Source organism: Vitis riparia, chromosome 7, assembly GCF_004353265.1.
Source record: "Vitis riparia cultivar Riparia Gloire de Montpellier isolate 1030 chromosome 7, EGFV_Vit.rip_1.0, whole genome shotgun sequence".
Lineage (NCBI taxonomy): Eukaryota > Viridiplantae > Streptophyta > Magnoliopsida > Vitales > Vitaceae > Vitis > Vitis riparia.
In genome coordinates, this window is record NC_048437.1 from 6544173 (window position 1) to 6559148 (window position 14976).

Consider the following 14976-nt stretch of genomic DNA (forward strand, 5'->3'; position numbering starts at 1 on the left):
GTAAAAAATACACTCGAGATTTAAAATTTATAAACAAAATTGGACTCAAAATCTATGTAAAATAAAAATAAGACAAATTTTAGGATTTATAATATTTTATTTGAAACTTAATTTCTAAAGTCTCACTAAAAAATTGTATTAACAAATTTCTTGATGTGAGTCAAAATACTTTGCATTAGTTTATCTAAATAAAAAAATATTAATATCATAGTAGAATTTCATATCTTAATTATTTTTTCAATTAATTTATCTTTTTAAAAATTTTAAAATAAAAATATTAAAAATTAAAAAGCTAAAAGAATATATATAATAAGAGTGAAGTGATAGTCCATTTTTAAATTTTTTTAAAATTTGGTTAATGTGAAAAATATAAAAAATAATTAAAAATAAAAGAAAAATATAAATGAAAGGGTAATATAAATTTAAAATAAAAAATGAAAATTAAACTAAAAGATTAAAAAAAATATTTGGATGAAAAATCCCAAAAATTTTATACTTAAAAAAAATATTATTGTTTTTTATTGGACATTAAATAAAAATATAAATCAAAAGAAAATAAAAATAAAAATTAGTAATAAGGAATAGGAAAGAGAAAAAATATAAAAAAAATTAAAATTTAATAAGTGTCTATTCAGGGGATAATACCTTTAACTTAATTTTTACGCTTTATTTGGATCTCGAGGCACGGTAAACGGATCTTTGATAAATTTTGTGGCTGATATCACCTCCAAAGGCAATTCTCCCGACCAAAAAACTGAAGCATGCCAGAACTTTCAGGACACTTTGCGACGGCCAATCAATTTTAGTGTGGAAACTTCAGGCCCCCGTTCAGATTCTCTAACAGTCTTACCTCACCCATTACGTCAGCCCAGACAAACCCCCCACTCTGCTACTATAAATCAGACCATCTGCAGTCCCATTCTTCATTTCCTCTCTTAGAGTACTATCATTCATTCTCTTAGCTTCACACATAATTTCTCATCCAGAAAAGAGAAGAGAATGGCAAAATCACCGGAGCAGGAGCACCCCACCAAGGCCTTTGGATTGGCAGCCACTGACCCATCTGGCGTCCTCTCCCCCTTCAAATTCTCCAGAAGGTCTTTGCATCTTCTACCTTGTTTTGTTTTACAGACAGTTAAAAGAATATGATGCCTCTTCTCGTTTCATTTCCTTAGTTATAATGTTTTGCATGATTTCAATCTATAGGTGAAGATTATGTTTCATTGTGGTTTTTTACATGAATGAAGATGATAATGGGGTTTTTCTGTAAAAATTGATGTCTTGCAGGGCAACCGGGGAAAAGGACGTAAGGTTCAAGGTGCTCTACTGTGGAATATGTCACTCCGATCTACACATGGTCAAGAATGAATGGGGTTCTTCCACCTACCCTCTAGTTCCTGGGTATGTTCCCTGTTCTCTTTCCCTCCTCCTTGCAATTTTCTTTCCAACTTTTTCCTTGTTGATCCTCGTATGAGTATCTACAATGTTTTACAAAGATTAAAGCTTAAAAGGTGTAGATTGGCCAATATGGGATTCAGACTGAGCTCCTAGGTTTCACTGACATGACATTCGAATAAAAAATAGGAGGTTGTCAATTAGGATTGTCGAGCCCTTTTAGATGGAAAAAAGAAATGGTTTGACCAGAATTAAGAAACATTGTACTTGATCATATCTGATATGTGATTTAATATTTTTTAATTTGACTAGAAGAAATTTCATATTTCCTACGGCTTTCAAGTTTCAACATCTTGTACTGGAGTCCATTTTCAGCCCCAAAGCCTGAATCTTGTGGCTTTCTTTTCCACGGCTCATTAGAAATATAAACGAGACGATATTAGGAAAGCTAACAAAAAGGTTCTTGTTTCAAAGTGCGCTTTTTCATGTTCAAAAAGCAAGATGCTGATCACCTCCATAGATAATACTATCAAATTATCTTTTTCATGAACTATATATTTTTCCTTAATCACACATCTAATACCCATAGAAACTGAATTGGACAATGCAGGCATGAGATTGTAGGCATAGTGACAGAGGTTGGAAGCAAGGTGGAAAAGGTTAAAGTAGGAGATAAAGTTGGTGTTGGGTGTATGGTTGGAGCTTGCCACTCTTGTGATAATTGTGCTAATGATCTAGAGAATTACTGCCCCAAAATGATATTAACCTATGGTGCCACTTACTATGATGGAACCACCACATATGGAGGCTACTCGGATGTCATGATTGCTGAGGAGCGCTATGTGGTTCGATTCCCGGACAACCTTCCTCTTGATGCCGGTGCTCCCCTCCTATGTGCTGGGATCACAGTGTACAGCCCCTTGCAACATTTTGGATTCACCAAACCTGGAATGCACATAGGTGTGGTTGGCCTAGGTGGGCTGGGACATGTAGCAGTGAAGTTTGCTAAGGCTTTTGGGGTTAAGGTGACAGTGATCAGTACTTCCCCTAGCAAGAAGAAGGAAGCCACAGAACACCTTGGTGCTGACTCCTTTCTAGTCAGCCGTGACCCAGATCAGATGCAGGTAACTTGAGTATGCTGTGGCGGTATTACTGTTTTTGTAACTTCTTTGGTGATTCTTTAGTTTATAATAGATTTCTGAACTTGAATTTTTTATAGGCTGCCTTGGGCACAATGGATGGCATCATTGATACAGTCTCTGCAGTTCACCCTCTTTTTCCATTGATTGGTTTGCTGAAATCTCATGGGAAGCTAGTTATGGTTGGTGCACCAGATAGACCACTTGAGCTACCAATCTTTCCTTTGCTTATGGGTAAGCAATTTACTCCCCCATGTCTTAACTTGTTCTACAAGGAACAAAAATTGGATTAATGGTAGCTTATATTGATGCCACCTAGCTATTACTTCACCAAGAATACTCTATTTTGAAAAATCCATTTGTATCCACAATTTTGTATGTAACAATTATTATAAGAAAAAAGAAAGAGGGGGGAAGGAACTCAAATCAGTGAGAATGTGTATCTAACAGGAATTTGAATGGCAGGGAGAAAGATAGTAGCTGGTAGCTGCATAGGAGGGATGAAGGAGACACAGGAAATGATTGATTTTGCAGGAAAACACAACATAACGGCAGATGTTGAGGTTATTTCAATCGACTATGTGAATACTGCCATGGAGCGACTCCAGAAGGCTGATGTTAGGTACCGGTTCGTGATAGACATTGGCAACACATTGAAAGATGCCTAAGACAAGTTGGCTGGAGAATCACCCCTGGAAAGATGAGGATTGATTTAGTGTTTTCAGTGGTGTTTCAATTATTTACCAAAGCCTTGGCTTTATTATACCAAGAGTACTGTTAGCATATCTTTTAATACGATTAGTGCATGTGCCTCGTATGATGTTTGATATCCGTCCTAAGAAAGTTGTATTACCACTTAATTGAAATGACTGTACCAGTGAGCATATCATTTTGCGTTGATGTTAAAGACTAGTGAAGAAGCTAAAAATACTCACGAGAGATGGTGCCATTTGAACTGCAAGAACCCGGGGGCTCTAGTCTCGTGCCCTTCTGTGTTTTCTAGGCATTTACAGTTTCCATTAATTAAAAAATAAAATTTGTACATATCCAGGAGCAGTCCATCGTTACATCTGTTGGGCAGCAACAAGAGATTCTAAGGATGAGTGGGCTGACCTGATCATGTGCAATAAACATCTGTGGCCAAGACCTGTGACCGAACCTAGTTGGGGGAGAAATATTGTTTATGCTGAAGTGAAGGTGTTATAAGAACAGGGGAAAAAGCAAAAGGGTATGAATTAATTGAATGAGCAAAGGCAAAGATTGTTTTGTTCCCATTTCGAATTACTTGTTTGTCCTTTATCCATTCAATTATGAGTAGGTTTTAGTGACTAATGGAGATGCCATGACATATACATCCAAAGCAAGACAAACAAAATGATTTTAACCACCTAGTGTATCCTCTCTAGACAGCAATTCTGTACAACTATACAAACAGTTGGACCTACCTGTCCATGAATGCTAAGATACGGACACACAAAGAAAAAGCCAAGGCATTGGGCGGTGACAAATATTAGCTGAAACATGGCAAGGTTACACAGATGGAATTGATTTGCAATGGGAACAGGATATGGATAAATAGGGGTGGGGTATCGAGATATTGACATCATGAGCAGCATTCACAGTACCTATTATTATGTGTCACATTACCAGTCAAATAAGGTGCCCCATGTGAAACCCAGCTCATGTATGACACCACATGTTCGCAAGAAAATGGGACTCACATTTTTGTGTTCACAAATTGTAAAATATGAGTCACGAATGTGGGGGTTCCCTTCCACGTGTCCCTTCCCAACCAGACATTTTGGCGATTTAGGACAAGTAAGAAACCCATCTGGATCATTCGCCCAAGCCATGATGAGATCCGTCTAGCATCAGAAGTGAGAGGGTTCTTTTCTTCCATTGGGCCAAACGACGTGGGGAATCCGAACTTCCAAACGGACAGGACTGTCCAGTCACATCTTTAAGACCTCTGGCAAGGGTGATCATTCACACCTGACATTTGAGTGGTTGGCGGGACTCCGTTTCACCCACAGGTCCATGTCAACTAATTGCTACACATAATCCAAAATGTCAATGGATTGAAGGGATAGACAGCTGCATAATTCGAGATCTCGGCACACTAGCAGATGGCACCTATCAACCATCCTTAACTGTGATGATTGTCCAACAGCCCTTAGGACATTCATCATTACAGAAGAATGTCAGAGTGTCTAGTCAGTACTATAATGGTTGTATCATCAACTCTATATAAACCCTCCAAAAAACATGAACAAGGTATCCACGCACATAAGAGCTCACTCTTTCCCTCAAATAGCTAGAACTACTCTTGTTTGACTTAAGCTTCGGAGGAGCGTGCCTGAACCACCAGTCCAGACATCCTTTTGGTGCAAGAAGAAAACCCGTCTGGATCCAATGCAGCTAGATGGATTCTTCAAGAAGCATGAAGTAGGGAACAAATCTGCCTAACTTCAGCAAAGTTAGACGGACCTGACTCCAATTGATTTAGCTTAAATAACGAACACATGGAGCTGAGGCTCAAATATATGGTTATTTGTTGTTATGTAACGAGACCTACTATAATCCCTGTCTAAAAGATATCAACATGAACTGGTAGTATAATCCCTCTGTGACCCAGCTAAATAAACCACCAAAAAATAAAACAATCACTAGAATATGAAGAAAAATAATAATAACCCACCACTAGAAGATGAAAATCCCTGCACCAACCGATATATTAACATGACTCCTTTGCTGGAGTAACAAGAACATACTAAACCAGAAACATGGCTCATCTATGTGTGATTTAGATTTAAAAAGAAACGAAATGGACTTAACTTTAAAGACAAAAGATGGACAGAGACAAACACAGAAGTTATTACAGAATCCTAAATTAATATTCAATCATGTTACCTAATTCTCAAAAACACACCCTAAGCAATTCAAGAACTCCCATAAGTTGATGGTCCTACAAAACATGCTTTGATTTCTTGCCATTCCATGCCACTTGGCAAACCAGATCTGATTCAGATCAAGAAGCAACATTTTACCAAACATCTTATTAGCACTATCAAATCCCTTGTATTTAGGCGAAAATCAAATAGAAAAATGAAATAAGGTTCCCTTTAAACTCCTGGCTCATTATTACAGAGACAATGGCCTACCGCACTAACGATTCATAAAGAACTACTCCCAGTTGATCTGACTCACGGCCCAGAAAAGAAACGGACCTTTCGATGGGGAGAGGAGACCTAGGTGAAATCTTTAATCAACAATAATGGAAGAAATAAATAAAGCTACAGTGTAAGAAAAAAAAAATAAAACAATCCTAACATTTGAACCACAAACAAAGCGGCAGCATTGCAAAATAGAGGGTGAGAAGCAACCTAGGCCGGCTAGGAATAATGGAGATGGGCTGACCAGAAAACATCTGAGTAAGGTCTGAAAATAAAGGAGTGAGTTGTGGGGTCGAGAATGAGACCATAAGTAAAAACCAACAAAACATAAGACCTAGAAGTGGAGATCAAAATGCAAGGGAATGTTATACCAGAGTTAAGGTCCTTGTCATGGTGTGATTGAAGAGGAGATGACTTTCTCACCAATGCGAATGAATTGCAGCAAGTGAGAGACTCCTGAGCTTAGGGTTTGCGACTTTGCAGACCATTTTCAAAAACTAATGGTCACCTTTAATAATGGCCATCACTCATCAGCCACCCTGATCAATGAAATAATCACTCTTTATAGAAAATACCACTCATCAATTGCAGCAGTCGTCATTGTACTTTTTATTTATAGCAACAATAGAAGAATATTTCTATGCATAAATGCTCAAATTTATATTTCTAAACTATCTTACAACTTGGAGGAGTTCCCTCAGATTCCAGCAGCGTTTCATCCCTACTATCCATGTTTTTCATACCAAAATACAATATCAATGAAATGGGAAAAAAAAAAAAAAAAAGAAAGAAAGAAACAATAAGTCTTCAAATTTCCTCCATAATATCACATCAGCTGCCTTCCACCAGCCAAAAAAATATTTTTCTTGAACTTCATAAATAATTAGTGCTTTCCTTTTGAGCCAAGTGAGCATCCCCTGCATTTCAGAAGATACACAAGGCTAATTGATGATTCAAAGATTTAAGGACCCTGCATTAAAGATGAAAACTGTTTCTTGCATTCAAAGCCAGTTCCACACCTTAACTCTAATGAGCTGAAGGCAGTGATTCTCTTTCAGGGATCAAGTTAGGGACTAAAAGTCAAGGGTTCCTGTCTTGGTGGACCCAGAACAGCTACCAGTAGAGGCATATGAACTTCCACTTGAACCATCAACAGGGGCTTGATTTAGACATTCTAAAACCAAATACCTCCTCTTTTGTAACTTTATCGAGAATGTAGTAGCCTCTAGGATTACAGGAACCTGCTCACAAGCATGAATCAATGTGACAGAATAGAAATCAAGTTACATAAGACACCGAGGTAAACATAAGAAGTATTCTAAAAATATCCAATTTCTTGGTAAAGCATTTTGCAGATTTAGCTAGTTCTGTTGAACTCTTATAAGAGAACAATCGGGCGTATGCTAGCAAGAAACTCCACAACAATGACATGCATTGTTGGACAATTTGTTGCATGTATGAATGTTTGGGTGTATGTGAACAACTTGCAATGCAATACAAAATAAAGTAGAGCTCAGCAGCACTCTCAAGCATATAAGGTCAGCAAGAAAACATTTCTAAGTTACCTGTGTATTAACATTTGCCACTTTATGTACATTGAGAAGCCCAACCATATCCTGGTAACCAGTGAGAAGATTTGCCAACTCCTTGTCCTCATCTGAAATACATGTGTCATGGATTAGAATTTTCCTTATCTTTCAGATGCTAGTATGGCATCAACTAAAAATTAGAATTGAAAGCTAAGAATGTACCAGGGATTGCTTTAACAGAAAGCAACGTATCAGCTATATGTTGCCACCTCTTGGAAGAAGAAGGTGATAGAAGGGAAGGTGGAAAAGTTATGACAGCAACTGCATTCGAATCTCTTATCATGCCTTTCAGAGATCTGATAAAGGAAAGCATATCCCATTCCTACAATAACAGGCCAACAATAATAAGAGTAGACAAAACACTTTAGCATCGCGAATTCCAAACATAAGATAATTTGTAAAAATTAACAGAGGATGCCAAAAATGTGAGTATGCTTATCTAAAGCTATGAGAAGGTACATTTGACAAAGAAATTAATCTTTTATGAAAAAAAGTTTCCAAAAGGGAAAAGAACATGAAAATTCAAAGGAAAAAGAAGAGGCAATTACAAAAAACAAGCTTTAGGCAAGAGAGTATACGAGCCTATAAACGTCATGCCACTGACCATGTTAGAATATTCACATTGGGGAGCACAGAAAGATTGAATGGCAACACGACCAGCACATGAAATGCTACTGTTGTTTCTGGGAATAAATCAAAAGATGGAATAAGCAAAATGTGAACAAAAAAAAAATTAATTTAATAATAATTATAAAAAAAAAAAAGACAATGGAATAAATATGAACCACCTATAATACCAAGTTGTACATCTTAAAGTACCTCTTAACAATTCAATTAAACACCCAGTAGTGAAAATAGATAAGACAAGCTTAACTACTACATCTCCATCAACTAGAAGAACATATGACCAGTAAAACAAATAAATAAGTAAAAATAAAAAAACAAGAAAACTTCCAGTAGGCTATAACTTTTTTTTTTTTTTTTTGACATTGTCAAGGACATGAAAATACCCAAAAAATTTAAATAGGTTCCTGTGGAGCCTTAGAAATAATTTCTTGAAGATGATGCCTCCCATATCAAGTAAAGGAGAGTTGCAAAACCATATAGAGCAAAGAATCAAACAATGGAAACAACTAACATTGTCAGTGACATTTGAGGCAAAATAAATTGCAAAGGATATGTCTCCCCTTTTTATTTTTCATAACTCAAGTAATAGGATGTTGACATCAAGACAAGAAGTAACCATTAGCTTGGTAGAATTGCAACAAAATTTTCTATATGATATAGAGAAGGGTTGTGAGAACCTATAAAGGCTAGCAAAGCATCTAGCAACTGAAACGGTGGTCACCGTTGATAAGATTTGAGGCAAAGGAAATTGTGAAATATCTTCTCTAGCTTCCTTTTTGCTTTTTCATTGCCCAAGGGTAATAGAAGGTGGACATCAAGAAGAGGTTGACATCAAGATAGCAAGTAATTTATACCTCACTAGCACGGCAACAAACTTTTCCAAATGTAAGAGGTATATAGTTATAAAGATCTTTATCACTTTTCATCCTCGTCCTCTCAGCCTCCTTGGAAATCCAAAACTTCCACAAACATAGCTTAATGGCAATCTCCAATTCAATATCAGTAGAATTTATAACTAAGTAGAATAACCAATTAAAGAGGAATGGAAAAATCCAAACCAAAGTAGGGTGGAAATTTTAGGATTTCAAATTGACAATTCTTAAAAGGGGAATTTTAGAATGTAACACAACAAATGGATCGCATAGATTTGAAAAAGAAGTAAAGGATAAGGAAAGATTCACCAAATCCATGATTTTTCATCTACCAACTCCCCAAGACACACAAGCTCTACAAATTGCTAGACCCCAGTGACATGGGGTTGACCACAAACACGCCACTGGGTAAAATGGCAAAAGCAACTATCTTGACATTTGAGGACCATTTCAAATGTAGTATTGTTTTTGTTGACTGGAAAAAGTAAAAATATGTACAAGAAAACATATAAATTTACCTTGAAAATTGAGCCAAAAATTTGGCACAACAGTCTCTAAAAGCAGCAAGGTTTGGAGGATCTTGAATGCTGAGACAACATATGTTCTGTGCAGTGAGAAAGTGTCTCTCCAAGGGCTTTCGCAAGTCAAAGTCATTGCAGTACTCATGCTTGGTATCTACATGATTATAATATATAGTGAGATCCTTCTATGACTGCATGACATAAAATGCAGTGAAAAGCATGACTGCCTCAGCTGTGAGAGCCATCAAACAAGATTTATTTATTTAACATTTGCAGAGACATACCATAGTTTGCCATGAAATTATGTATCATTTCCTTCACTATGAAAACTATATCTAATTATTTAACCAATGAGGTATTCCACGATGATCAAAATTGAAAAAAAATATTTAGGACAACACTGCTTTCTTCTTTTCTAGTAACCAAACCTATGCTTGAGTATTTTCAGACTTTTTAACAGTTAAGAAATGATATAAAACATAAAGGTCTTCTTATTCCAAATTCATACTCCTAGGGCCCCTGATTGCAAACACAGGAAAGATCCAAGTAGTGGATATTCCAACAACAACTCCTCTCTTGGCTTCAATACCATCTTCAAGCTGAAAGCCCTCACAGCTCCAAGAGCAGATAAAGGGCAAACCACTTCTGAGGGAATTTCCCTGGCTAGTCTATAAGTCCCTGCCCTGCTTTGGCTCCCTCTCCCCATTCTTTTCTTATTATCTCAGATGTCCATTCAACAAGTGCTATTTTGGACAGCCCTACTAACTCATATTCTTCTTTTCAAACAAGAGCTCCTAGGCAAGGAGGGACTTTTGCTTCTGTCTGTGCAAAACCAATTTGCCCAATCCTTGACATACTTATACTGGGTGCCCGGACCAGAGAAAAGGTCGGAAATAGAGAGAGTGGGCGTGAGGCATGGCAAAAGGTGAAGGAAACCAGGGATTTTTTCCATTTCTTGGAGAACAGTAAGAGCTTCCCTGACAAGGACTGATAATGAAGCCTCTTCACCGACAATGCTAGTTTGATTGGATGCTATTTTGACGAGCCCCTTAAGGAAAAGCCCTTATTTGCCCTGAACCTCTTTGAACAACTACAATGATCACCATTTATGCTGCAGCATCTATATGCCAACAATGGCATGAAGGAGGTTACTAAGGCATTTCAAAAGACTTGCATCTGATTCAACAGCAGGGGATTCAATAAGAGCATATTAGTGCAAAAGAGCTAACATCCGATTTGCAAACAGACCTGGCTTGGGACAGGCTAGCTTGCTTTTAAGAGTTTAACCAGAATGCTACTTTCGTTATACAATAACATCTATGAATTAAACCAGAAGATAAGCAGCAGTAACCTAAAATAAGCAAATGTAGCAATGACGCTATACAAAAACTTACCTCTATGACTATCAAAATTTGGCTGATGTTCACCAAAATACTTCTTGTACTGCCAAGCAATCCTCAATCCCTTCTCCTGCAACTAACAAAACATTTGCAAATTTTCAATTTTCTAAATCACTGTCAGGGAAAAAAATAAAAAAGTAAGACAAATAACCAAAAGAAAAGCACCTGTTCAGGATCACGGTTATGAGATCTATCATCTTTAGATAATACTGGGCTAGGCAAAGTACCCAAAAAAGCTCTTGGGTCTTTTGATGGACTGGCATAGAGAAGGGGTTGGTTGTGAACCAGTCCTTGTGACATGAAATTCCTCAACAAAAGCATATGATGAGGCGCTTCTGTGTCTTCCATCACCATGACAAGGCTTCCAAGAGGGAACCCACCACCTAAAATCTCTGAATATCAAAGATGGACAAAAAGGCCTGTTAAGAAAACACCAGAAAAATAAAAATAAAAATAAAAACATACAGAATGGTTGAATAATAGCAATTGTGCCTATAACTACTTCCATGAAAAGGAAGTGATGGAGGCTTACTGTCAAGGTCTGGTATTCCAGATGAGAGAAAGATTGTGCCATTGGGTCCACTCTTGAGTCCCGGGGCCTGAGGGGCAGGGGCAACTGATGTGTTGCGAGAGAAGCTACTCATCCTAGTCTTCATTGCAGCCATGGATGCAGCAGTGCTCTCTACCACTTCTACTTTCAAAAACAGAAAATAAATTATTAATGAATTGTGAAAGAATGCTTACAGCCCTATGGAGAAAGCTAAACCCTACCAATTGTATGATTCGAATGCTTACAGCCCTATGGAGAAAGCTAAACCCTACCAATTGTATGATTCGAATTTTTAATCTTATATAAGCAAAAATCAAACTCATGATTTTTGTGATTGGATTCTATTCAGCGTGCTCTTCCAATCGTCTCATTTTTCTAGGAATCAATTTATAAGCTTGAAATATATTTCAAAGAAAATTACAAAACTAAAATGGACTGAAAAAGAACGGACTGTTTTTGTGAATTTAGATGGGTCTTGCCACTGAACAGTTCCATGTGCCAAACGGAATGAAATTGATCATTACAAGTCTATCGCACATTTTATCGAACATACAGTGTGCGACTCAAGTTGTTTCCATAACAAAAAGTAACAGAATAACAACAACAAATTAAAAATAATGAATTATGATTATTCCAGCAGTGAGTAAAGGAAACTAGGAAAGACAACGCTCAGTTTGGTTGTTGAAAAAAGGTAGGAAATGAAAAAATAAATAAAATAAATAAATAAATTGGCGAAAACTGGTAGAAACAAACCTCTGTTTCAGCTAGGTCTAACACAATCTTGGCTTAGGTTAGTTGATGAGAGTTTTTTCCTTTCTTTTTCTTCAGAAAGAAAAATTCAAAGTTTCCTATTCGTCTTCCTGTGTTTTCTTAGCCACCAAGCAGGAGGAGGGGTTCACTATATTGAAGGTAAAACAGCTCTCACCAGGGCTTTGTCAAGTTGAGGAAGTTCAGAGCTTCATACGACGGCTGGCCTCTGCAAGTGCGATCAACTCAGCCCTGTCTGACTCGGAGACACAGTTTACAACTCGGAACTCACTCATGCGAAAGTACAAAGACAAACCAAGTAACAACCCTAATCCGGCTCCACAATAAACGGGTCGGGTTTTGTTGACTTGGATCCGCATCCAACCGAGTAAGCCTTTCATAAATGACATTAAATCCTTGAGTATTTTCTTTGCTAAAAAACCATGTCCTCGAATTTTATTTATAGCGTCATTTATTTAAAATATTAATTATAACTAGTATTTATAATACTAAAATTTATCAAATCGGATATTTAAACAATTTTCAAATTTTAATTAGGAGTAGCAATTTTTATACAACACTATAAAATGATTTGAAAACGACACAAATTTTAATGGGTTCATGTTATGTGCAGCATAATTTTGTTGACCTACATAAATCATTTCATAAATAAGTTGGGTTTACGTTTTCTCGTTCAACCCATCTAACTCATTTAATATGTTTACTTATTGTTGTCAAAATGGCTTATTAATGATCCAATTGTTGTAAATGAAGTGGTGAATGACCACATTAATGGTCATTTATGAACTCCATTTACTCATCTTTAAGATGAGTAATGAGAGTTTATATTATAAAGCCTATAAAAGACTTCTTACACCCTATGTAAGAAGCATCCCGAGAAAAAGAAAAAAATTCTCTTCATCTGGTTCTCTCTCTTTCTTTCTTTCATTCTCTCAACACTTCTCTTTGATTTCTTCCCTCCCTCTATATATATATATATATATATATTATATATTATTATATTTTTTATTATATATATATATATATATATATTATTAAAGTAATACATCATCATCCCTACTTTTATTTAAGTCACATTTATTCTCATTTTACAACACGTTATCAGCACGAATTCCTCTGAAGGTAATTCTCGTATCTTAAACTTGAAGTTATTTATATAGAATTAAATTTTACATATTTATATTATTGTTGATTTATTTTGTTACATATTGTTAAAAGTTATAAACAAATTATTTGATTTTGTTTATAATCAAAATTATACCAATGCTATCAATTTATTATAATTGATTCTAATAATATTGTTTTGTCATATATATGAAGTTATTTGACAATGTCGAATCTTACAAAACTCGAATTTGTGGCACTTGACATTTCGTGAAAGAACTATCTGTCTTGGATCTTTGATGCTAAAATACATCTTGATGCAATGAACCTTGGAGTTACGATCAAAGAAGGAAATCAAGCATCCCTGCAGGATCGCACAAAAGTATTGATTTTCCTTCGTCATCACCTCCATGAAGGTTTAAAAAATGAGTATCTTACGGTAAAGGACCTTTTTACTCTAGGAGTAATTTGAAGGAAAGATATGACCACCATCTCCCAAAAGCTCGATATGATTGGATGCACCTAAGGTTGCAAGATTTTAAAACTGTTAGTGAATACAACTCCTCACTTTTCAAAATCAGCTCTCAATTAAAGCTGTGTGGAGAAAAAATCACAGAAGAAGACATGTTAGAGAAAAATTTTACTACGTTTCATGCCTCGAATGTGCTCCTGCAGCAGTAATATCGAGAGTGTAGATTTACAAAATATTCTGAATTAATATCATATCTTCTTGTTGTTGAACAAAATAATGAGCTTTTGATGAGAAATCACTAGTCTCGTCCAACTGGATCTGAACCATTCCCTGAAGTGAATGCAATATCGTCCCAAACTCGTAGACGTGGACGTGGACGGGAACGAGGACGTGGTCATGGTCATGGAAGAAATCCTCGATACCATGGTTCTTATAGTAATAATTCTTAGAAAATGAAAGCTTCATTGCACCACCAAAAGTGGAACAATACTGAGACAATACAAGAAAATGGGAAGCGTTTACAAGATAAACCTCCTAAGAACCATGAGAATAATTGTTATAGATGTGGTATGAAGGGGCATTGGTCGTGTACCTATCGTACGCCCAAACATTTGTCGACCTTTACCAAGCATCAATAAAAGCAAAAGGAAAAGAGATAGAGATGAACTTTACCGATGGTGATGGATTGGACCTAACCTACTATGACATTGATTTCTTTGGAGGTCCCGATGAAAAAACAGACCATTTGATAAATGATGAGAAAATTAACATTGATTAATGTTACTTTATGTATGAAATAATATATTATTATGTCTTATATTTACATCTGATTTACTTTGTTATTTACATTATGCCTTGTTTTTTTTGTTATATCTGAAATCCATGTGTTATTTGGTCTCAAGATGAATGAGGATGATGTATGTCTTACAGACTGTGTGACCACGCACACAATTCTTCGAGATAAAAGATATTTCTTCGAATTGACATTAATAAAAGCTAATGTAAGTACCATATTTGGTACTACAAACTTAGTTGAAGTCTCTAGAAGAGCAAACATAACGTTGCCAAATGGAACTAGATTCCATATAAATGACGCTTTATATTCTAGCAAATCCAGAAGAAATTTGCTCAGTTTTAAAGATATCCGCAGAAATGGATATCATATTGAAACTATGAATGAAGATAATGTAGAATATATTTACATTACTTCCATTATATCTAGTTAGAAGCTTATAATGGAAAAACTCTTGGCTTTCTCCTCTAGGTTGTATCATAGAACTATAAAGCCTATTGAATCATATGTTGTCGTGAACCAGAAGTTCAACGACCCAAAAGTTTTTGTCCTTTGGCATGACAGGCTAGGTCA

At 36.1% G+C, this 14976-nt stretch overlaps 2 protein-coding genes across 6 annotated transcripts; one reads left to right on the forward strand and one right to left on the reverse strand.

Moving 5' to 3' along the window:
• The first annotated feature begins 809 nt into the window (after window positions 1-809).
• LOC117919415 (probable mannitol dehydrogenase) lies at window positions 810-3495 on the forward strand. Its single transcript, XM_034836613.1, has 5 exons — window positions 810-1097; window positions 1288-1401; window positions 2006-2519; window positions 2615-2768; window positions 3000-3495. Exons 1-5 carry the CDS (start codon window positions 1000-1002, stop codon window positions 3200-3202), a joined length of 1083 nt encoding a protein of 360 aa, XP_034692504.1. The 5' UTR covers window positions 810-999; the 3' UTR covers window positions 3203-3495.
• A 2777-nt stretch (window positions 3496-6272) lies between these two features.
• LOC117917587 (elongator complex protein 4) lies at window positions 6273-12307 on the reverse strand. Of its 5 annotated transcripts, none has more exons than XR_004651723.1 (10): window positions 12020-12307; window positions 11249-11407; window positions 10882-11108; window positions 10711-10786; window positions 9314-9470; window positions 7901-7979; window positions 7459-7618; window positions 7273-7364; window positions 6727-6948; window positions 6273-6624 (listed from the first exon to the last, which is right to left on the reverse strand). XR_004651723.1 is itself a non-coding variant. In XM_034833911.1 (9 exons), the coding sequence occupies exons 2-9, from the start codon at window positions 11379-11381 to the stop codon at window positions 6781-6783; spliced, it is 1098 nt and encodes a 365-aa protein (XP_034689802.1). In that variant the 5' UTR covers window positions 11382-11407; window positions 12020-12307; the 3' UTR covers window positions 6273-6780. The 5 variants fall into 5 exon arrangements, 1 of the variants encoding a protein (XP_034689802.1); XR_004651721.1 differs by having other exon boundaries at window positions 10711-10792; XR_004651722.1 differs by having other exon boundaries at window positions 10711-10792; window positions 12192-12305.
• Window positions 12308-14976: the final 2669 nt, after the last annotated feature.